This window comes from Dromaius novaehollandiae, chromosome 1 (genome assembly GCF_036370855.1).
Source record: "Dromaius novaehollandiae isolate bDroNov1 chromosome 1, bDroNov1.hap1, whole genome shotgun sequence".
Classification (NCBI taxonomy): Eukaryota; Metazoa; Chordata; class Aves; order Casuariiformes; family Dromaiidae; genus Dromaius; species Dromaius novaehollandiae.
The window spans coordinates 62,637,132-62,661,680 of NC_088098.1; the positions used below are offsets into that span (position 1 = coordinate 62,637,132).

The window sequence follows — 24,549 nt, forward strand, 5'->3', positions numbered from 1 at the left end:
AAGAGACATGTAAGGAGGCACTTGGGTAGATGCTTGAGGAGACACATGGAGGTAGAGGCTGCTGAGGAGACAAGTGTTGGAGATGCACTCTTGGGAGGAGGTGCTCCATACCAAAGGGGTGTGCTTCTGAGGGACTGTGGGCAATCCACACTGGGGCATGGACACCCTCAAGGGACTGCAGCCACAGGGGACCCACACCAGGACAAGGACACCCCCGAGGGACTGCAGTCACGGGGGATACATGCCAGGGCAGGGACATGCCAAAGGGACTGCAGCTGTGGGGGATCCATGCCGGGGTAGGGACATCATGAGGGACAATGACTGCGGGGAACCTGTGCCGAGGCAGGGACACCCTGGAGGTACTGCAGACATGTGGGACCCATGCAAGGGCAGTGATGGCAGGAAATACAGAGGCGCAAAAGAAAGCTAGTATGAAGCAGAGAGGAGCAGCAGACAGACTCACAGACCCAAACTCCTGCACCATTCGTGGCCTTGCTGAGGGAATTGGGAGGGACTGAGTGTAACCCATGGTGTAAATAAGGGCAGTTGAGCCTAGAAAGGGGGGAAGAAAGGTGTCTGGCTTAAGTTGAGCCTGGAAAAGGGAGAGGAAAGGTGTTTAGTTGTTTGTTTAACTGCTTATGTTTGCTTTTTTTCTCAATACCCAAATTAGTAATTAGACATTTTTGTTAATTAACAATAAAGTATATTAAGTAAAAATTCCCCAAGTAAAGATTGTTTTGCCATGACATCAAGTCAGGAATTTTTAAGTCAAGTTCCTTATGGCTTTCTCAGCTTTGATAACAATAAATATACTTGAGTTGACTCACAGATTTTTGTGATTCACTTGGTAAATTTTCCATATGTAATGCTAAGAAGATGCACAACTCTTCCTTCTCCAAGAGAGAAGCAAAAAGACCTAGAGGGAAACAGCAGAAAGAAAAGTTACTCAAAAGAGTCTGGGAAAAAATGTAGGTAATGTCATAAAAGTAGTAAGTAATCAATAGTAACAAGATAGGGTAATTATCTAGCTATCCAGCGCTTGTTGAAAAATGGAAAAGATATAATTTCTATGTATGCTGAAGTAAAGAAGTGTTTCCTAAAAATGTATCAGAACTTGATGGGCCAGTTAATCTGTAGAGAGTCTTGTCTTTGCACTTTACTCATCATCACATCCATTTATGCCTGCCAGTCCTCTGATACAAACTTTCATGACTTTCCTAGGAGTTTTTGCTTGACAGTGTGCAGAGGTATCCTGGATTTGTTTTCTCCAGTTTTTATGCCATCCACTCTTTTTTGCTAGCATAGGGAGTGATTTCTGTTGACTTCTACTGAATTCACTAAGTGATATCTAATATCCGGAACTGTCAGCTCTACTTTCCTATGTCATATTCCTCTTCAAAAATTATATGTTTCAGCTATCACTCTTAAGTTGTGTATAACATTAGGTAAGACTGAAAAAATCAGTACAATTACTTTTTCTTAGAAACAGCACTCCCAAAAGCTATATCCTTTTCTCACCAGGTTAGTTTTGTTGCTACTCCAAATCCAACATGATCTGCTCTAATATAATCTGTTGCTACTATTTAGTATATTTTTGTGTTTTAGACCTAACGGACCATCAAGTTATAACAATGCTACATGAGTTTAAAAAATCATTATAACAATAACTTTGTTACTATTCTTATGCTAAGGGAATAAGGACCAAGGCTGAAATAGCTTGCAAAATTAAACTGAAGACAGACATGCTGCCAGAGAGACATGTCAGAAATTTGTGTACCAGCTATCCATACTATGTAATATCAAGCTCATTGCTTTCAGGACAAGCATATTTATTCAACCATCTTCAAGGAAATCAATTGGGAAAACCAAAGCCATGACAGTTAAAGAAAAGTTTACTAAATTAATTCCATTTTGCCTTCATTACTTCTTCCTTCTGTTTCTTTGTCTTTTGAATCATCATTTTGCTCACTGTGTTCTGGAAGAGGAAAGAAAAAGGTGTGATTAGGAATATTACATACAAGATATGTTCATTAATGAAGTATAGCAGTGTATCAGGTCTCCCCTTGTCATCACCAACAGTAGTAGACTATCCACTGCAAGTTGGATCTCTCAGAAGCCAAGATTGGTTTAGGACAATACTTGACAATCAGGACATTAAAGTCAAGGCTCTGATGCCTTCTTCAGAAAGAAACTATTAAACTCAATGAGAATTGCGCAAGTAAAAAATAATTAACTGAATATCATGTAAAAATAAATATGGCTCCCCAATAGTGATTTTTTTTAAAAAAAGTTCTTTTATAGCTGTTTAACCTCCAAATCCATATTGCTTTCTTCATGCTTAGAGTGGCCAATACCTGCTCGTTCTCCTCTCCCTCTGTTTTCATACTCGGAATCACCACTTTTTGTCTTTGACAGTGAGTCTCTGCCTACTCATTTCTGTCATCCTGTTGCCCTCATTAACCAAACCCTTCAGGTCTTCCGACCTTCATCATCCTTGTTCTCACTCTCCTCATCAGTTTGTTTTCTTTCTAGTGCAAATATACTTCAGTCTCCTAAATCTTAAAATAGTCTCTCTCACTTGTGCTGTCTTCCCCAAGTCATTTGTCCACTGTACCTTCAGACTTCAGGAAGATATCATCTGTAACTATTTCTGGAGTTTCTATCTTCTAATTACAGTCTTGTTTCAATTCTTGGTTTGATTTCAAATCCCTATCCTCCCCCTCAATAGAGGCAATGGAGCTTCAGCTTTTACGCCATTGAAATTTGAAAATTTTAGCCAAGTTTTAACTTATTTTTGTTTAAGCCAAGCAAAAAGCATCTAAGTGAGAAAAAGTTTCTGCTCTGAAACATTCTTGTTTTTAAATCTAAACAGTAATACCAATAGGAATCAAACTTAACAGTACAAAGGCACAAGGAAATACACTGTAACCATACCTGTCATACTTGTAGTATTCCACTATTACAGAGGGGGAAAAAAGAAAGATAGAAAAGAAATAAATGTAAAGCATAAGTAAACATTTATTTAGTACTTTCCATAATTTTTATGCTCAGATCTGTTATTATGTCTTACAGCTATTCATCCATTTACAAGTGAGGATTTCTTGGACCATTAGACAAACACAGGTCCTTGAAACCATTCTTATCTATTCCAGTTCTAAAGCTCTTATTCTACAGAGCAACATAAAAGTCAATTACGTAGGCTACTTTCCTGTAAGCATTTATCCAGTTCATCTGTAGTCTTGTGTGTCCCATTTCCCCTCCTTTTCCCAAATCAGATTGCTTTACTTCAGATATAGCTGATGAATCTTGAAAAGTGAAACGATACTTTTCTGCGTCTTCTGATTTCACTTCTGACATGCCTTTTAGCTGGTGAACTATTTTTATTCCATCCCTTTATTCCACAACAAACCTACTGATGGCTTTCAAACTAATAACCAAACAGGTCTGTTATGGTGAATAACAGGTCTGTCAGGTGAATACATACTTACATATTCATCAAGTGGCCTATGAACATCTGATGTATTTAGTGAACTTCCCAGCTAACGAAAATGTTTTCAAAAAAAACCCACTCCATGAAACAAAGCAAACTAAAAGGATGACATATATCAAGGCAAACTATTCTACAGTTCTATTAAATGCATGTCCAAAAATACTTCTAAGTAATATAAGCCTGAATCTAATCTTTAATACACAAACCTACCTCAATACAGTCAAAGTCTTCCTTTAATTTAAATGAGCAATCCTGAAAGAAAAAATAAAATCAAATCAAACAAATAAACCATGTACTCAGAATCGCTGAGGTTAGAAGTGACATCTGGAGGTCTCCAGTAAAGTGTGCACATTGCAGGACAGAGGTACTCCTTCAGATTGGGGGACTCAGCAGAACATGCCACACATAGCTCCGCTCAGCACCCGTGCCCAGGCTCCCTGCATGTGGTAACCAAGGCACACGGGAGGCAGCCTATATCCAGGTCTCATCGTCATGAGAGTTGAGACACGGCCAGAATAATCATTTGGATCCAAAATCAGGCAGTACTCCAAGGCTCTACCATACAGACATAGCTAAACATGGGGCTGGACTTTCCCAGTGCAAGATCCTAAAATACACAGCTTGTTCCTTTCCTTGCTCTAGGATTATCTGAAGGTAAACATTTTGAAGGCAGAGAGAAAGCCATAAAATTTTAGCAGTATATGAGTATGAAGAATGAACCATCTTACAGGTGATTGTCGAATATGGTACCTCTCCTATATATGAGGGCAAGAACTGATGTTTTTGTCTGTAAATCAGCTATTAATAAACTAACCCCCCAATGAACATGTAATTACGTTATGGCAATAAACAAATAATATTATGTAAACATACTGTTTTATTCAGTGTTGATGATTCTTCTACATAACAAATTTTCCTTATTCCCACCTCCTTTATAAGGCTTTGACAGTCAGGACAGGGAGGTTTGGTACAGTACAGAACATCAGTCTCTTCTATTTGGGGTTTTGATCTGAAAAAAATATATATTTGGACAATTTATTTTCTGCAAAGCTAAAACTAAACATAGTATTTACATCTCTCTAAAATAAATTTAGTTTTTTCATTGAAGGTCATTATTCCTAATTAGACTGCTCTCTATCTCCTCCTTTCTTTTTCAGATCTCTTATTTCATCCCGATTTTCCTTTTAAATATATGATCTTTTTTGCTTAAGCCTTTCACTAGGTTACTTAGAACAGTATTTGCATAACTCAAGTGCTCCTTCTTTTCCACAGGTAGTCATTTACAAATATCACCATACCCGCTAAGACAAGCATAAGACAAGCCTAATCTCAGCATGAGTCTGCTCTAGTACCAATCCAAAATTACACTGGAGAGCTATGAAGTTTGGTGGTCCACAAATCAGAGTCTCAGTACTAACACCTCTGTTATAAGTCACATCTATGTTCAAAATGGATTTTTAAAGACAATTGAAACAACTAAATTACAAATAATTTGAGCATTTTTAATAATAGCAATAACTATTATAATAATATGTAAAATAAGTGTCCATTCAAAATCAAGTACATACTTCAGACAAAGAATTTAGATTTTAAACCTAGTCAGGGAGTGAAATAGATTGGTGAGGAAAAAGCAGTACCTTGGAGTCAAAACATTATCTGAAAGCTGGTTTTTGGAGGACAGGAAAGTTCTACAGTTTTTACTTCTGATGTTGTAGTACTGGTGCTGGATTGAAGGCTCTGCTTGGATGCCATGAGGTAAAAGGGAAAGCAGAGACCTTCTCTATGCATTTGCCCCAGACTGTCTCAAATTTGACACACAGGCTATCCCAAATTTGAGGCACACCCTGTCCTAATATCTCTCTATATATATACACACCTATATACAAACACCTATGTTTTATACACACACACACACCTATAGGTATATATTGGATATCTACTATATATTTTTTATATATATATATTTTTTATGTGTGTATATATATATATACATATATATATACACACATATATATACATATATATATATATACACACACACACTCCTTCTGCATGTGGAATAAGTCTTTAAACCTGGACTTGCCATTGCTGCTCAGCTGTACACTACCAGTGATATTGAATCTCACCAGCTGGTCTTGATCTGAGCAGAGCACAGCTATTTTGCTGTTGGTTAGGCACCAGCGATGCCCACTAACACGTCTGCCTTTTGTAGTTAAGTGCCTAGCCATAAAATTTTTCTGTACTTAAGTAGTGGAAATACAGCCCTCTCACTCCAGTATAGATAGTCCTCTCTGTTTACATGTGTACAAAAGTGCTACTGTTATGAGCCACATGGTTTCACAGACTAATGATTCTCCAGCTCTTGCCAGCTATAATCCGAAGCTATCCAGGTGTCTTGACACTAATCCTGCTTGCCTGAGGACCAGCTGAAGAGGCTGCCAGGCAGAATGCTGCAGACTAGATCTTTCAAAAATTGTTTAGAAATCATGTCACAACGAGATCGGGCAATTATTTTGGAAGTGTGTAAATATAAGGTGTTATTATGCCTTTTCAGGGGGCAAAGGGGAGGAAATGCATATATTAAAATACTGACTGTCAGCTCAGAGGTGTAAAATGTTAAGTCTCTGAAAATGGATTAATCAGCAAAAACAGATGAAAAGGTCAAAGATGATGAATCATAGCTCCACAATCAGTCACTGAGACATTCATGCTTGACTGACATCAACTGCCATGAAGAGTGTCTGTGAAGTCAATCTATTACTATGTTTGTAATAATGACCTGTACAGGAGAGCATTTGCTTCAGCATGGACAACAAATTCCCGTTTTGCCAATCCAGTCCTTCGCTCTTTTCTCCCTTGCCAGGGCAAGTTTCCATATAATATGCCAATGGGGTATCCATTATAGCCTGCCCCAAACTGTCAAAAAACAAATGAAATAAAATAATCAAAATCTGACAGACCCTTCCAAATACAGTAACATTCTAGCCACATACTAACATTGCTTCAAAACCAGTATATGTGGTCCATATATTTCCAGATACATTCAACTTCTGTGTCTAAGAACTCTTTACAGATATTTATATGAGATTTTTAATCAAAAACAGCCATTACATATATTCTCACATCAGAGAGCTCTGAAAACAACATAATGTCCAGAATTTTGTGCATATTTTGATATGCTTTCCAGGCTTTTGAATCAGCTTTACCAGTTCGCTAAAGAGCATCTTACTGTTGCTATCCTTTTTGATACAGTCAAAAGTTACTTTTCCTTTTGCATTCAGTGAGGTCATTGCTCTCCATTGTTGTCATCATTGCCCCTTTGTCTCCCTAGCTTGGCAACAAACTTAGAATCCTCCTTCTTTAGTGAGTCTCAGTGAGTGCTTTTGTAAAGGTAAATAATGAAAAATTACCATTACTACTAGCATATTACAGCACCACTGACTATAAAAGGGAGTCAGGATCAATAGCTCAGATGTAGGCATCTACACTGCAAATGTCTACATTAGGTCATCTACACCCCTGGGGGCACTGAATAGAAACCTTGCAAGTGTTGGAGAATTCAGTATACTTACAAAATATCCATCTTGACTGTACAGTGCACACCCCACACCTCGGTTTGGGTCATCTTTTAGAAGAGATAAAGATTTTCATTTCACTTAAAAACATATTTTTTCATACTTAAAACATATTTTACAGACTAACATGCAGTGCTTTAATGATATAGAAACAGAACGCATAAGTAAACTGCTTATATGTTGAAATAACATACCTCCATGCATATCCATTATTGAATTATAGCAGACACCTATACAAATTATTACAAAGAGGCAAAACTACCATCAAGTACAGCAAAAATTAGATTTCATAAGAACACAACTTAAACTGTAGCACAAGGTAAAGTTATTCTTTGAATAGTAATTGCAGAGTATTAACCTGATACAAATTCCTGGTAACAGATTATAGAATGTTATACAAACATCAAGATCTTCCACTGATGGGATTTACTATAAACCCACCTATCTACATTAATTATGTACTGATGATGTTTAAATTACATACATAATGTTGCTCCCTTCCCCCTCCAAAGCATCAAGTGATAAAATTTTACATAGATAATATTTCATTTATATAGAATTCATATCAATTAAGAACCTTTAAGGCAGAAAACAAAAAGGTAATTTAATGCTGTCCATGTCCCCACAAATAAATACAAAGTTATGCACTTCCATTTCCTCCAGTTGTTTAGGTTTCATAAATGTCACGGTGTAAACAGATCTGTTGCTTAGTGCTGTTTTGTTTTGTATATATTATATACACATATATATGTAAAATATTTTGTTTTCCATAAGTAACATTTTGAGCTTGAAACATAGCAGTATACTTCAAAAAGTATTTTTACAGTTACTACCTGTAATGATTTGGTTTTCCACCTTTTGCTTTAGGGTTAAGTTCAGAATTGCAACAAACATTATGAACAAAAACGTTCAACAACAATGTAATAAATATATTAATGAAAAATATTTTATCACTCATTAGGAAGGCACGCCAATTTCTTTGATACTCATGTATATTGTGAAGTATATGCTCTTTGCTCTAAATGAATCAATAGCAATAACAAAAAATAAATATACATGTTCATATTTTGTTGCTATTCTTCATACTCTCAGCATAACTTACCAGATCTTGCAGCTAGAAAATAACAGAGCTGCAATGCATGCTGATGAATATTTTCAAGATTATTTTCAGTATGACTTTTCCTCTCAGGTTGGAGAGTTCCCAGTAAAAAATAATAGCAACGTAAAGCATTTTCCAACCGTCTGAGACATGCATCTTTACAGATATTCATGTTAAACCATGGATATTTGTCAAAATTTGGGGGTACCTCAAAACTCCTTTTGGGGTCCCCATTGCATTGTATTTTTTTTGCAATCTTTTTCACCATTTCAAAGGTTGTCATGGGTAAGAGCACACTGCTACTGATATGGCTCCTAAGAAACATATGGTCAGCTTGCTGAATATCTTCCTCAACTCCTGGATCATCTACTTTTCTTTCAGGTTCCCTTGGCCAGTAATAGACTGAAGAAACTGAACCTAGAAACAAACACTGACAGTGACTTAGAGTACAATATAATTGGGCAGGGCATTCAATTCATGCTTGTTTTGATTAAAATAGGGGACCAACTTTCTGTTGCACTGCAATTCTGTGGACACATTAGAGTCCAAATCCCAATATAATTATCCACAGAGATCCACTCACGTTGCAATGGGAGCTGCAGTGAATACAGAACTACTTTAACAACTGCTACATCACTGCATTTTCATACACAACCTCCCATAACTTGCCAATCCTTGCCCAGGCAAGAGAACTCACTTCTAAGAGACTATGCAGAAAAAAGGATTATTTGTGTAAGGAAGGATTTGCTTGACTGAGCCACATGCCACAGTGTTTTCCTAGACATGATGCTTAACAGGGTCATTTATCAGCTTCTTATTCAAATAGAACTGCAGTTAACATAAACATATTTAAAAAGTTTATATACCTTGAATGAGGAATGTAGTACAAGTTGTGCATGGTTTCCTGGACAGATACACAGTGCAGTTACTTAGAGAAGGAGGAGGATTCAGAATCATTTGTTGTACAGCATGAAAGCCAGCTTTGGAGCAAGTCATAGCTATCACTTTGTGTACTCTGTCTGACTCACATACTACAATCCCAGTCTTATTGAACTGGAAAAAAAAAAACAGCGTATTTTTTGGCAGCAGAGTTTATTTTACAAGCATGCATGTTTTACATAGGTGCAAAAGTACATTATAGGTTTTGCTACATGGTATTACATATAATGGCTCTTTAGTCCCAGAATCTCTAGATCTCAATTTCTCTTCATGCAAATTTAGTGTAAATTTAGTATTATTCTATTTTTTGTGTACATTAGTTCTCAAGAAATCCAGTGTTCTTCCTTTTGAAGCATTACATCAAACCAAAATTGAAATCAATCAGAAAACACTCTCAGCAGAATTTTTAAGACTAGAAAGTCACACTTCTTCTATCAAAGTTCTCCAAGAATATATACACCTGGGTATATATCATCAACACTATATTAGCCGTGATAGGTAAAATCAGACAGTGGCATTAAAGTTAATGATTACTGTGCAAGCTTTTTGAAAAGGTACAGAAAAGATTTTATTTCTGTCTTCTGTACCTTCATGTATTGCCTAGTGTTAGGATACCCAATGAAGGCATACCGAATGAAGGCACAAGAGCGCAAACACTAAATTATAGTATCATTGGATGCAGCTCTCCTACAAAATTGGTAGATGGATTACACCTTAACAAATAAGAATCATAGAGTAATTTATGTTGAAATGGAAATCTGGTGGTTACCTAATCCAACTCCCTGCTCAAAGCAAGGCCAACTTCAAAATTAGATCAGATTATTCAGTTCTTCCTTAGAAAACAATTTTTGTCCTCACTGTCAAAGAAGTAGTTGTAATAATCTATTTTAGATGATCATCTACCAATACAGCTGTTCTAAAATAAAGTAACTGCTAATCAAAATATTTCACTAAGTGCAGGTCCACTCTGCTTGTCCCTGATGGATCTCAGATTGGTTATTAAATACCTCATGCCATTTTACAGAAAACAGCAACAGCTTTGAGATAAACTAACATCTTTCAAAAAGATATGAAAACCTGTATTTCTGCAGCTTTCTTGAAGAAATAATAGTGTTAAGCAAAGCAAGTGGGAAGAAAGTAATATTGGTGATCTCACCACAGAGATATATTACAGACGATCTGACCAGAAGGTCAAAGGATGAAGTGCTTTTCTCTTTTTTCTTCATTAAGCAACTACCAGATGTGTCCAAGGACCATATGATAATGGTAGACTAACTATTGCAGATAGATGGCCATTAGAAAAACAATACATTCAGGATATATGTGAAGCTCTGGAAATATGTTGTAGCCAATTTTCATTTTTGCAATTAGAAAGCAGTTATTTTAGACTTGATTCTGACTAACACAGAAGAAATTACTAGGAACCTGAAAATGGAAAGTAATTCCAGTAAAAATGATTATGATATGATACATAAGAAAAGATTTTATAAGAATAGAGTAATGATAATGATGTCAGCAACGCATATTTCAGCAAATTTAAGGAACTGGTAGGAAGTCTCTTGGAAAAATAATCCAAGAAATAAGAGAGTATGATTTACTGAAAGAGACTACAGAAAATATTCTATCCTGATATAAAGGAAAAGTCAGTAGCAACATGAGACTGTTTTGGTTGTAGCAACTGATTCGTATTAGTCTGAAAATCAGAATCAAAATCAAACAAAAGAAAGGAACTAAAGCCAATATTAAAAATGAGCATAAAGGAATAGTGTAACATGTAAAGATTAATTCAGAAAGGCCACATTACTGAACCAGTGCTGACGTTTCCACTAGCAAGGGATATAAAAGGCAAAAAGAAAAGCTTATATATAAAACTGCAGAAAGAAAATCAAAGAAAGCATAGTTCCATTACATAACAGAAAAGGAGAGCAAACAAGAATACAGCAAAGGTGGCATATCAACAAGATGAAACTGAAAACAAGCAAAACAAGATCCTACTTTGGAAAAGGAAACTAAATGAGCAAATACAAAATAGAAACCTGGGCTAGCCAGAAAAGAATCAGCAGACTATTGTGAATTACTGCTTAACAAGCCAACAACACAATGGTGCTACTGACCTTTCGATACGATACATATTTACAGAAACTGTGCATATTAAAGGCTGTAGTTACTCCGTCTGAAGGAGTGTCACTTTAGGTTTTCATACTACTTTAAGAAGAATACAAGCAAACTAGAGAATCTAGAGAAGAAAAAATACGAGGTTTAAAACCCAAGATCTAGAAGAAAGGCTGAAGCATGACATTTTTCAAATATTTTGAAGACTAGATTAGTCAAAGATGGCCTAATTAGATTTAATCCTGCTTCAATGCAGGCAAATGGATTAGATCATTTTTATTCAGCCCATTTTTATGATTCTATTATTTCATACTTAAAGCTGTTTCTTATTATTACATTTTGTATCAGGTCAACTGTTTATAAATCCAATAATATTTAAGAAGCAGTTCTTAAAGTTTTTAAAAGTGCAATCATCACAGCTATTTTTGTCTGCTAACTTGATCACTGTGAAGTATTTAATCTATAGCTTTATAAAACATTCTCAGATAATCTGGAGTATGAAAGGCTTTCTACAAAAGCAAAACTTTGGAGCTGAATGAAGTATGGAGCTGAAGAATTTTTAAGAGAAGTGAGAAAAACAAAGTTTTCATATTCACAGCTAAAATTAAGACAGGATGTATTTTAACCATGGAAACAAGAACATAAATAAATGATAAAATAGAAGCTGCAGTTCTTTATTTCACAAAAGCACAATGGTCTTTGGCATGCTTGAGACTGATTTGGCTGCCACTAAAGCACCTATGGCAAACTTCAAGCCCAAACTGCAAAGCCCACTACTCTTGTTCCGTGAGGAAAGGACAAAGGATTTCTACTTGACAAGCAGCTTTGCAGAGAAGGTCATGCAAGTCCTGGTGGACAAGAAGTTGAACAAGAGCCAGCAATGTGCCCTTGCTACAAAGAAGGCCAATGGCCTCCTCGGCTGTGTAGGAAGAGCCTTGTCAGCAGGTTGAGGGAGGTGATCCTTCCCCTCTGCTCAGCACTGGTGAGGCTGCATCTGGAGTGCTGGGTCTAGTTCTGGGCTCCCCAGTACAAGGGAGACATGGAGCTACTGGAACAAGTCCAGCAAAGGCCGGGGAGATTATTAAGGGACTGGAGCGTCTGTCATATGAGGAGAGGTTAAGCGAGCTGAGACTGTTTAGCCTGGAGAAGTGGAGGCTCAGGGGGATCTTATCAATGCATATAAATATCTGATAGGAGGGTGCAAAGAAGATGGAGTCAGACTCTTCTCAGTAGTGCCCAGTTTCACCAACTGAAATACAGGGAATTCCACCTGAACATAACAAAACACTTTTTCACTGAGGGTGATCACTGTTACAGGTTGCCCAGAGAGGTCGTGCTGGAGAGGGCTGTCTTGGGAAATATTCAAAATCCTACCGAACATGGTCCTGGGCAACCTGGTCTAGGTGATCCTGCTTGAGCAGGGGGATTAGACCAGACAATCTCCAGAGATGCCTTCCAACCTCAGCCATTTTCTGAATCTGTGATATGACCATCTAACTCATCAGACTCATTCCCACACAACAGTAGCCAATCATGTAATAAAGGTTTACATTATAACATAAAATGTAGTTTGATGGATGTCATTGGATATTTTAAAGGATAATTCTCTTTAAATGGCCAAAATATTTCCCAGCAATGATATTACATACCTGACCAGATGGGGCAACACAGTTTGGAGACTTTTCCATATGAAGAGCTAGAAACATAGACAAATCTCTTTTCTTTTCTAAGCGTATGGCTGGATCTTGAACAGGTCCAAATAAAGAGGTCATAATTAGTAGGCATATTCAAATAGGACCATGCTATGGAAAAGACACTGTTGATTACTGTAATTTAGGTATAATGGTGAGTGAGAGCAGACTATCTAGGTAAAGGAAAAACAGAAATACACACATATATACGTGTTTATACAGTGCACATATAGATTAACTCTCAGAAAATACACCGAAGTGTGGTGGAGAGAAATTAGTGCTGGTGTTCTCTAAGGAGCGCAACTTACTTCTAAGCAATACTGCTTAGAAACAGTAAACAGCCATAATGCAATACCACCACACAAACAATAAAGTAATAAACCCCCAAACCTCAGTAACACTCAAATAAAAGGTCTGTGCTCTGATTAACTGCCTGTTTGTCACTGTATCTTACAAAGAAATGGTCAAAGTTGAGTTCATGTCTTGTTTTCATGTCATTTCCTGAAGCTAGAGATATGCCAGGCTCAGTTTACTACACTGAGATATATAACTGAGTAGATATACAAACCATCTTCCATGTCCTAGACTCCAGAAGGTTTCCTCTTCTAAGAAAGTATTTTAAAAATTCCTTTCGAATTTCTTCTCAAGCAAAATGCTGCAGCGAAGAGAATATATGTAATCGACAAATAGTTTAGCTGTATTTAATCATGTTTTAAAAATACTGTAAGCCCTTCACCCCACATCAATGCAAACAAAAGGTAAAGGAAAATATGGTACGTTGCATTGCCGATCCAGTTTCTCTTTGACAGCACAATAAATCTTCATCAAAACAAAAACACTTTGTACACCTTTGAAGTATACAAGCATCAGTTCAAAGACACAGAACAAAGTACTTCACAGCACCTTTTCCCGTAAAATACCATTAGCACGACCATTAAATATTTCACAGATACTTCATCAGTTTATTTCATTCATTAGTTCACTGATGCTAAATGGACTGTTTCTTTTTTTTGCATTATTTTTCACCCAAATTGATTTTTTTCCATCATGTGTATCTCCAATATGATATCATAGAATAAATCCATATTCACTTACCCACAAGCCTGTTAACAAGAAGTCTTCAGTGATAATGGTTTTTAAATGACAAAATGATGCCTTTAAAAGGCATTTAAAATGAAAGCAGTGAGTCATGTATGCTCTTTTCTTGTTGACACTACCTTTGCTCCACCTTGTCAACATCACTGTTGTCAAGCAGAGGTCAGTTTTGTGGAGGGAAGTTGACCAGGCCATCACTGCTATATACAGGTAAATGCTCTCCCCCCATACTGAAATGATGAATTAGAAGATTGGTATCAAGATCTTTATTTAGTACTGTACCAAACCCCAATAAAACATCTCCAGGCTGTGTTAACTCATGAGTAACTGGACAACCTAAATACCTCTTATCTTCTTTTCAAATGCATAATCTGCTAATACTGATCTATGTAATCAATAGATAAAGCAGGACTGTCCAAGATTGGAAGGGTTTGTTATAACAACTACCTAAGGTCTCAAAAAGTACTAATGATATTTTTCCATACTTTATTATGCTGTTCACTCCATTTTTGGCTACTAATTTTTTCCTACTACAGTGCTTTGCTTTGTTTCCTTATCAAACTATAGCAAGCATATGGGATTTCCAAAACATTTCCAGTATCTTCTACTATGCTCATCAAATTAAGACACATTGTTTCATTAAACTGCACCCAGAAGCCAGTCAAAAGAGTCAACATGTCTAGACAATGGTAGAAAAACAGGAACACTGTTTTTTTGGGTTTAGCAGTTCCTTGATGTAATATGTGACCTGTGCAAAACCTTTTCTTTATAACACCATACTAGCAGGCGGAAGTGACTTATTCCAATAAACAATAAAACAGGGAACAAGGAAATTAATAGGCAAGTAAAATACATTGAAAGATGCTGCATCCAATTTCCTATTAATTCATGCGAAGAACAGCATTTTCTAAAGCAGGCTGAGATTTGTAGAGTGCTAGAGGTGTAGAGTTGTAATTTTACTAATTTAAATTTAACTATCTGGTATCAGTTCTGCCTCACGAATTACTGGAAGCTGAGGGTTTGATTTCCAATGCAAGTTTTTTCTGGCTAAAAGTATTTCAAAAACCTAGTATTTTGGGTTGACAGGTTGGAAAAAAACTGAAGGAGGAACCAATATGTCTTATTTCTACCTGCAGTTGCTTTAATTTCCTGAAAGGTAAGAACCATCCAGTATGCAAACCAGCAACATTTTTACCAAACATTCTTTTAAGTTGGTAATCATAGCACCTTAACTCAACCTTCCTGTGACTTCAGTGTATCACTAAAAACAACCAAACAACAAAAAAACACACACAAAAAACCCCATAACAGAGACACACACACATGCAAAACTCCTCTGTAGCACAAGGTTCTTTATAATCTTGTTTCCTAATGACACAAAGCCTTTTCGGCAAAGCTGCATTTTGGAACTTTAGTCCTTATGCTTTAAAGCAAATGAAATCCATTGACTCAGTCGCGGGCTGGAGAAGGGGCCCGAGCAGGGCTCCGTCAAGGCTTTCCCTGGGGCTGACAGCCTGCCGCTCCGGCCGGGCAGGGGAGGCTGCCAGCCGTGGCGGTCAGACCAGCTCCCGAGGCGGCCTCACCTCCCTCAGGGCGCGGCCGTTCTGCGAGGCTGCGCCCCTGCCTCACCCCGCGCGCCCCTAACAGCTACAGCTACGGCTCCGGCTCCGGCACCTAACGGCTCCCCGCGGAGCTCCCGCCCCGCCCCCGCGCGGCCCCGCCCACTGGAGCCCGCCGCTATCCCAGCGTCCCCCGCGCGCGGCACCCCTCAGCCAAGATGGCGGCGCCCACGCTGCGGCGGTGCTGCGGCCGGGCGGCGGGGCTGTGGGGCGGCTTGCGGCGGGTCCACCAGCAGGCGCGGCAGACTGGGCGCGCCAAGGGGCTGCTGGCGGAGCAATGCGAGCGCGGCCTCTTCCAGGAGGTGTTCCCAGCGCAGAGCGCGGAGGAGCAGCTGCCGGAGCTGCTGGCGCCGGGCCGGCCGCCGCTGACGGCCTACTGCGGCTTCGACCCCACGGCTGACTCGCTGCACGTGGGGCACCTGCTGGCCGTCATGGCGCTGCTGCACTTCCAGCGCGCCGGGCATCACGTTATCGCCGTGGTGGGCGGGGCCACGGCGCGGCTGGGCGACCCCAGCGGGCGCGCCAAGGCGCGGGAGCAGCTGGCGGCCGAGCGAGTAGAGGCGCACGCGCAGGGGCTGCGCGCCGGCCTCCGGCGCCTCTTCGACAACCACCGGCAGCTCTTCTGGGCGGGCGGCGGGCCGCTGGGGCGGGCCGCGCTGCTCGACAACGCCGCCTGGCTCGGCCCGCAGCCGCTGCTCGACTTCGCGTGCGGCGCAGGCGGGCGGCTCCGCATGGGCGCGCTGCTGAGCCGGCAAGGCTGCCAGGCGCGGCTGCGCAGCGCCGAGGGCATGAGCCTCGCCGAGTTCCTCTACCCGGCGCTGCAGGCCTATGACTTCCTCCACCTGCACCGCCACCACGGCTGCCGCGTCCAGCTGGGCGGCGCCGACCAGATGGGCAACATCATGTCCGGCTACGAGCTCGTCACCAGGTGCGGGCGGGGGGGAGGGGAGCTGCGGGGCAGCGAGGGCTGCCGTGAGGAGCCGTCGTGCTGCGGCGCGGTGGCCGTGCCTGGGTCCGGGCACACCGCGGGCTAATCCGCCTCCAGGGAAATTTTTAAGTGAGCTCGCCCCGTAGTACACCTGCAGAATGAGGCCCTGTCGTTGTGCAGGCCTCAGGCGCTGACCTGGTGCCGGCCCTGCTGCAGCTGTGAGCGTACCCAAACCTGCTCCGGCGGAAACTGGCCAGGGGGCAAAGGGAGCGGCCCTGCTATGGGTAGGAGCAGCTTCCGGGCGGCAGTGAGGTTTCACCTGTGTGACCGATGTGCTGTAGAGTGGTGCTGCTGCTAGCTTAGCTGCTGGGTTCAAGTGAGGACGTGTCACCTGAGAGCACTCAGGGCTTTGTGAGCCTATCCCAGAGACGCAAGTGCGCTGACAGTGCTCTAAAAACGAAATACAGTTCGGACATCAGAGTTCCTTAACTCTGTGGGACTTTATACTGATAGTCCTTAAAATGCCAAGAGCAGAAGTCGCCCTTCAGAGAGTTAGTACTAGCTTAAATTGTGGAATTTGAGGGGGAAAAAAAGGGTCGTCTGTTGTTTTGCCTGTGAACTTTACGCATGCATTTTGGCCATGCTTTCAAGATTTTTCTTCCATTAGGAGTTAACTTCTTTTTTTAATCAAACACCATGTTTTCTATTGGTAAAAGAATTCTAGTGTAATTGCATCTAAGTAGATGTGTATTTGTAAAGATGCTTGCGTTTCTTCTCTTAGAGAGAAAATGGAACCTGCTGCTGATGAGCTTTTGCCCAAATTTGGTAGGAGTCTAGAGAATTCACAAAAGGAAACAAGCCAAGGAGAGAGTACGTGGGAATGCTTCTACTTCACTTGGCTCTTGCAAAGTGTTAGAGAATCAGCATGGAAGAAAAACATTATACAAGTGTCCCAGTCACACAGGCAGCTTCAATTAGTGCTCAGAGCCCAAGAAGAAAAGACACAGGACACTTGACTTAGCTAGCGCTGGTGAAACTACTTATTTAGAATATTTATACTTTTTCATTACACAGAAAAGAACCTTTAAGTTGAAACTTTTATCCTAAAGCGCCCTGCTCAAGACGGTGCTTTGGCTTCTTTTTTATTTTTTTGCTGGTATTATTTCACTTCTTTGTATAAAGGATAGAAGAATCTTACAGAATCCTGAAGTTTTATTTAAGCTTAACCAGGACCTGATTTTTTTTCTTATTTTTACGTGTGGTTGATCTCAGGGTGACAGGAGAAGATGTGTTTGGAATTACCGTACCTCTTATTACCAGTACCACTGGAGATAAACTGGGAAAGACTGCTGGTAATGCAGTTTGGCTGAACAGAGATAAGACTTCTCCATTTGAGCTATATCAGTTTTTTGTCAGACAACAAGATAACATAGTTGAAAGGTAAGTAGTTGCTCTTCATCTTGCCTTTTGTCATTGTTTATAAAACTTGCTCCTAACTGTTCCATGCAACTTTTCATGCAGATATGTGCAACATGGGGTCATGTAATTAGTATCATTTCCAACAGCACAATGCAGAAGTAAATGTGAATGATAATTATATTTAATGTTCTTGTTAAATAAACAAGCATGACTGGTTCATAAATATACAGGATAGTAGAACCTGTTTCCATGATGGCATATGCATGATAGATTAGTATTCAGGTATGAGTAAAGCATAATAAATTGCAGTCTGCCAGTTGGGTGACTGAAATTCATCTTTTATGATGTATATCAGTTTCAGTACTATAATATCATGCTATTGAATGAAATATCTAAGTAAAAAGCCACTGCAGTTTTAACAGATACTAACTACTAAAAGCTTTTGTGTGGCATGAGGTATCCAGAAACACCACATTCTAAGTGCAAGAAGTTTTTTAACTAGTGGTAAATAAACACACAAAGGTCAGCATCTAGAACTGCTTTGCATTACATACTACACTATTACAGCAGAAGAGTCTCATGAAATAGTGAATATGTCCATAATCAATTTAAAATAATGTCTTGGTAGGAAAAAACTAAGATGATCATGATTGTTTTTGAGCATCTAGATAAAAGCGTAACTAGGAAACAAGTACACTATAGTAGCAGCACAATTCTAAAGGAAAAAAATGATACCATTTTAAGCTCGTGGCTTAAAGACAGTGTAAATATATTTTCAGGGTAGAGCTTTTCTGGAGTCAGTTTTAAGTCATTGTTGGAAGCTGAACAACTAAGGCAAGGAAGCAAAACAGAACCAACAAAATTCACATAGCTGGTCAAATCAGTAATTACCTGCACCTCTTTGAAGGTAGTATTAATCAGCACCTTGGGCTATAGTTTAGTAGTGTAACTGTAGTATTTGCATATGAAAACTTCTTAGTAATTTTGACCAACTCTGGACAAACATAACACCTATTTCTTTTTTTTTCTTTACTTAGATGATAACACAACATAAGTCATACAACTAAATATCAATAAAAAATTTCAGATGATGGGAGTGCTTGTTAAGTAAATGACCAAAAGTACTAACATAGTAAAACCTTAGGGCTCTGTAAGTTCTTTTAAAGCACCATGTGGAAATTTTAGTGGGCCTTTTTGAAAATTGCAGATAGGAATGATTTGCACCAATTTGACTATACTTCATGTTTGAGGGCTTTAGGAATATGTACAGATCACTTCAATAATCTTGGAACATGGAAGCAAAGACTTTTTTTCACATTCCTATCTGCCACTTGCTATTATAATAGCAAGTGGATTGATTTGCAAAACAAATATCATGAGACTGAAGTGCAGCAAAACTTGAAGGATGTCCAGCTGCAGCTGGACCATGTTTAGTTTTTAGGACATGTTGTAACTCATATAAAGACAAAATCCTAAACAGCCATTTCTCAGGGTAGGGCAGCTCCAAAAATACTTTGGATTCATTTTGCTGTCTCTGAATCCAAGGCAGCCACACAACACTTGTATTCTCACTTACCAATCTAAAAGTACTAAAATTGTATCATAACAACATGAAAAGCTAGCAAAAATTATCAGAAATACCATTTGATTTGTTACAGTCACTGACGGCTAATCTCCATATTGGAATGCCAGTGACATGGCTGAAATTAAACAGCTAATAGCTTTATTCAAGGTATTATGTTAACGTTTTCTTTAAAAATCTGTTTTTCTTTAAACTCTGATATCAATGTCAAATTTGAGTATTCACAATCCTCAAACACATATTTGCCTCTCACACTGTGACCTCTTTCATAACTCAGTTACCTCTCTCAAAGGTTTGCTTCCCAATATTTTAAACTTAAATTCTCAATCCATAGCACCGTTCAGCAGAGAGGTATGTGGGTACTTAACATTAAAATGTTTCATGCTTTTAGACTTTGTGATAGTAAGGGTACCTGTTTTTAATAAGTTGCATGAATGACAGTGTACTACTGCAAGCCTATTGAAATGGGCAAATTCTTGGTTATCCTGAATAATCCTGTTGAGATACTTATTTGTCATTACATAGCATGCTTCTGTACCACAATCACCACAGAAGGGCAGTGGTACTTTGCTTTAGCAGAATACCTATGTAGTATAGACCTATATAATATAGAACCCCATTAATGGACACACAGTTGCAATAAGACCTGTAAAGAAAACATTTCCTGAGAAAAGCAAGCTTTTGATGGCAATGTAAGTGGCTTCATGAAAGCATTTGGCACTTCTACATTATTTTCAAAGACATTATGCTCGAGGGAATATTAAATAAAACACAAGTTACCATGTTAAGCTGAAGTACGCAGGCAGGAAAAAAGTTGCTTGGAAGGACAGAGTACCTGTAGTACAGATTTCATGAAGGGATTAAGAATCATTTTAGTGTAGTTAATGAAGTTTGAGTGACAAATCTAAGGTATGTGGCTGTATAGACAGGTATGACAGCCGTATAGACAAAATAATTTCTTCCCTGCTTGTAGATACCTGAAACTCTTCACCTTCCTTCCTCTTGAGGAGATTAACCACATCATGGAAATGCATGCTAAAGAACCTGAAAAATGGGGCCCTCAGAAACGACTTGCTGCAGAAGTAACTAAGCTTGTTCACGGTAGAGAAGGGCTGGAATCTGCTAAGAGGTGAAGTTTGATTTGTTGAGTTTTCTTTCAAATTTGTTTGATGGTAATTATCCATAGCTTTTCTGGGAGTGTTTTCATGGAGTTAATTGGTGCTCGGCTGTTACAAGAGAAAAATGTAATAATTCCAGAGGCTTAAAGGAAAATATATTAATGAGTAAAATTTGCATATAATAAAATGTTCACTGGGGGATATGTGTAACTCTTAAATACCCTTGGTGCTGTGTGGACACTCCAAAGAAGTTGGGGAGGGAAATCCTTTGTTTCATCTGACTAGTTGAACTGCATTTTGTGTGAAGATGAGACTAGAATTGTATTTTGAATGGTCATACTTTTTGTTTTCACAGGTGTACTAAAGCCCTTTATTACAGCAGTGTGGAGGCATTAGAAGCTATGTCTGACCAAGAGTTACAGGAACTTTTTAGACAAGCTTCTTTTGCCGAACTGATGCTTGAACCTGGAATGAACGTGCTCGACTTGTGTCGCAAAGCAAATGCCATTCCAAGTGGACCTAGTGGGTATGTTATCACTTGTGCTTTTTACTAATACGTCGCTTATTTACATGGGCTGTAGTGGTGTGTTGTCAGAAGCCGAACAAAAAAACAGAACAGCCAAGTCAATTAGTAACTAGTTAGCAATCTACATACCAGTGTTAAAGAAGAGGGGGCAGTATGCCTCATTCCATTTTGAAGTGGAAGTGTAGTATACAGTAGTCTCTTTTACCTTAGTTGTAAAATCTACAGTTGATGAAGGAACAGCTAGTAATAGCATAAGTTTCCTTATATTCCCTGCCTCTCAGAAAAAGTGGCAGAGGCTAAGGTTGATTCCAGTCACTTTACGTGGGCTGAATTTGGATCCAACCAAAAAACTTCTGAAATAACTCTTAACTGAACTTTGGGTACTTTGCAGCAATAAATAGTTTCTTCTTGCAGTTACTATTGCGTGTGTGTGTTTTTGCTTTTGTTTTTTTAAGGTACCAGAAAATTACAGATGGTGGAGTTTCAATAAACGGGATCCGAGAAACTAATCCTGAGACTGTTCTTGTTGTTGGACAGCATATTCTCAAGAATGGAGTATCATTGCTTAGGATTGGAAAGAAAAATTACTACATTATAAAATGGCTGCAGTTGTGACAACAGGATGTCTCTGTAAAATGAGGTATCATTTCAGCTCTGTTGCCTGAAGATGTACTTGCAGATGTTTCTATACAGTGTATTACTGTACAGCTCACAAAAACTGCCTAAGACCAGAGGGTAGTTTTTCTAAAAATGCAAGAACCAAAATAGACTGAAGGGGCTTAAATAAAGGCAGCTAAGATACTGAAGATGTGTGACTTCACATTTTAATTGTGACAATGAGTAAATTATCAGACTTGCTAAATACTGAATCAGAAAGTAAGTAATAAATAGAAATTCTTACTAGATTTTTCCATCTGCTGCTCCTCAGATTCCGTCAGGATAGATCATGCTTCATTCATGTAGCCCTCAAACTGCAAACATCATGAAAATCTGCACAATCTACATTGTGGCAGGTGCATCTGCATTTGGATTTTTGAACTCATTAGAATTATTATTTTAACAATTGGGCTTTTTTTTTAATTGACATTTAAAGTTAATCCAGTGGCTATGAATGTCAGCTGTTACCTGCATAGAGTAGCCAGACTTGAGTGACAGTTTTGTTCTGTCCACTAGGAAACAGTAAGGTACAGAACTATCTAAAACACCAAAAAGGAGCAGCTGGAATTGCCATGGGAACAGGTGCAGCTAAAATGCAGAACTGGAATGTTGTCCTGTGCAACTTTTGGATCTTTTTATCTTGCATAGAAGTTATGCCACTGAAGAGACTCTAGATGTTCTGTGTTATTCAAAGCACTGTTCATAAGAGAATATGCACAAGAAAATGAGAAGATTAATTTCAAAGTTAAAGATGGAGACTTTCTTCCCTTCCTTAAAAACTTTGTGTTTTGAGAGAAGAAAAAAAAATGACCTGACACTACTGCATAATCTGCAGCAAGCTGAGCAAAAACATATTACCAGTATTTCTTACAGAGGAGATATGCTGCTGTCCACTTTGACTTCATCCTAACAGAGAAACCTGCATAAGTGGGTACAGGCAAACACCCTACAATCAACATTATCTTCTGAACAGGTTTGGCTTAAATTAAGCAAGCTGTGAAAGATTCACAATATAGGAGTAGACTGTTTTTAAGTCCTAATGTGTGAGTTTCTTATTGGTTATGTGTGGGGCATGGTGCATAAAACCTTTCCAGCCTTAGTATAGTAGTACAGAGCAGGACCACTTTTTGAAATGTAAGAGAAATGTGAGGGTAAATTCACATCAAGGGTGCTGAGACTTTCAAAGCTTAAATCAGCCTGATGAATTCCTTTAATGCCTGCTGTGTGTGCCTGCTGTGATTTACAGTGTGGGTGTCACTGGTTCTGCGTCTTCAGTTCTGTGAATTATATGGATGCATTTGTACTATCTAAAATCATTTAAGAAAGGTGTATCCTGGCATTGGATCTGTGGGCTCTACAGTAAGTTGTAAGATGGTGTTACACCCAAAGATTTGAAGTACATACATGTAAGCTTTCCTGTGATTTTTTTTTTTTTTTTTTTTTTTTTTTGATGCCTAGGAGTAAGTATGTTGTGGGTGAGCAGCAATGGAAGGGTATCTGGACCAGAAGATACATGAAGGGAGCTACAGTGTTTTTGCAACAAGTCAGCCCCTTCAGCTAGGGCAACATGTAAAATTTCAGGAAAGAATAGAGAAAAATATGCCTAGTGCTTATGGCCTATCCAGCATTTAGGGTCATTGTCCTGATTCTTCTGGTAAAGAACACATGCAAATGAGAAGGGGTGGTACTGCAAGAGCTGGTAGAATAATAATGTCTACATCTAAAGGCACTGTTGCTTTATTTTATTGCTCTGAAACACCCTTCGTTACTAGCCTGTAGAGCTGCTTGCTTACACTCCTGAAATCAAGTGAACATGGAGTATAGTACACTGCCCCATTGAAGCTGCTTCTCTTCCTGTGATTGATAACTTAAGGTGGGGTTGGGTTCCTTAAGCAATAGAAGGTGCCAAAGTCCTTATAGCCAGGTCACCTGAATAACAAAAAAAAAAAACCCTTTGTGTGGCTACCAGAACTCATTTTGAGTACAAGCCCATGCTCAAATTGCTTGTAACAGAGCTTGGTAAATGACTGCTACGGTAATAGTACAATAATGTAGCAGTGGCTGAGCTGGCTCAGACTGGTGTGTGTTTTTTTTTTTTTTTTTTTTTTGGTGGGTGTCTCCCTCCTCCAGTGCAAACAGGTGTGAAACACTCAATCTGATTTATGAGAATATTGTCTTGGGCCTTGGCTGCAGTGTTGTATTCAAGGTTTAAGGTAATCCTCATTCTTCACAGGCCAATGAGAATGATTTCCCAATCTGTGAAACTCAAAGACAAAATTCTACAGCTACAGCAACTTAAGGGGGAGAGGCCATGATCTCATGATTTTAGAATTAGTCATCATATTTCAGCTGATTTAAAACCAACCCAACTGTGGAAAAAAATGGAAAAATTAGCAACTCTCAAGACTCCAGATATTCTAAATTTGGAGGGAGTTTCTTTTGGAGTTTATTGGGTTTTGTCTTTTTACTTAGGATAACGATGTTGGCTTTAGCTGCACTATCCTTGAAGATTTCAATGGTAATAAATTTTAGTAGCTTCTTATGTATCAGTTTCTTCAGATTATTAAACTATAATATGACAGTACTTTCAGTAGCTCACTACATGGAGGTGTAACAGTAGTGATTTCAGTCTCTAGACTTACCTGCTTGACAGTAAGGCTAGTGAGATATCTCTATCTTAGTCCCTGTTTGTTTTTGTT

General features: G+C 38.9%; 2 protein-coding genes across 3 annotated transcripts; one reads left to right on the plus strand and one right to left on the minus strand.

Moving 5' to 3' along the window:
* Positions 1-1,895: 1,895 nt before the first annotated feature.
* On the minus strand, positions 1,896-7,275 carry LOC112995045 (cytidine and dCMP deaminase domain-containing protein 1-like). The gene is made up of 7 exons (XM_064508553.1): positions 7,260-7,275; positions 7,063-7,115; positions 6,270-6,406; positions 4,364-4,499; positions 3,701-3,742; positions 2,935-2,956; positions 1,896-1,975 (listed from the first exon to the last, which is right to left on the minus strand). Exons 1-7 carry the CDS (start codon positions 7,273-7,275, stop codon positions 1,896-1,898), a joined length of 486 nt encoding a protein of 161 aa, XP_064364623.1.
* An 8,462-nt stretch (positions 7,276-15,737) lies between these two features.
* Positions 15,738-24,396, plus strand: YARS2 (tyrosyl-tRNA synthetase 2). Of its 2 annotated transcripts, XM_026119803.2 has the most exons (6): positions 15,738-16,548; positions 17,821-17,988; positions 20,523-20,678; positions 21,023-21,193; positions 21,649-21,833; positions 22,367-24,396. In XM_026119803.2, exons 1-5 carry the CDS (start codon positions 15,779-15,781, stop codon positions 21,806-21,808), a joined length of 1,425 nt encoding a protein of 474 aa, XP_025975588.1. In that variant the 5' UTR covers positions 15,738-15,778; the 3' UTR covers positions 21,809-21,833; positions 22,367-24,396. The 2 variants fall into 2 exon arrangements, with proteins under 2 accessions (XP_025975588.1, XP_025975585.1); XM_026119800.2 differs by having other exon boundaries at positions 21,649-24,396.
* Positions 24,397-24,549: the final 153 nt, after the last annotated feature.

Excerpts from the sequence above, each read along its gene's own strand:
- YARS2 (XM_026119800.2), top strand. The coding sequence starts at position 15,779 with ATGGCGGCGCCCACGCTGCGGCGGTGCTGCGGCCGGGCGGCGGGGCTG. Across the intron at positions 17,989-20,522 it reads CAAGATAACATAGTTGAAAG|ATACCTGAAACTCTTCACCT; the intron begins GTAAGTAGTTGC and ends CCCTGCTTGTAG. Across the intron at positions 20,679-21,022 it reads GGGCTGGAATCTGCTAAGAG|GTGTACTAAAGCCCTTTATT; the intron begins GTGAAGTTTGAT and ends TTGTTTTCACAG.
- LOC112995045 (XM_064508553.1), bottom strand. Across the intron at positions 6,407-7,062 it reads ACAGTCAAGATGGATATTTT|TTTGGGGCAGGCTATAATGG; the intron begins GTAAGTATACTG and ends GTTTTTTGACAG. Across the intron at positions 4,500-6,269 it reads GCAAATGCTCTCCTGTACAG|ATCAAAACCCCAAATAGAAG; the intron begins GTCATTATTACA and ends TATTTTTTTCAG.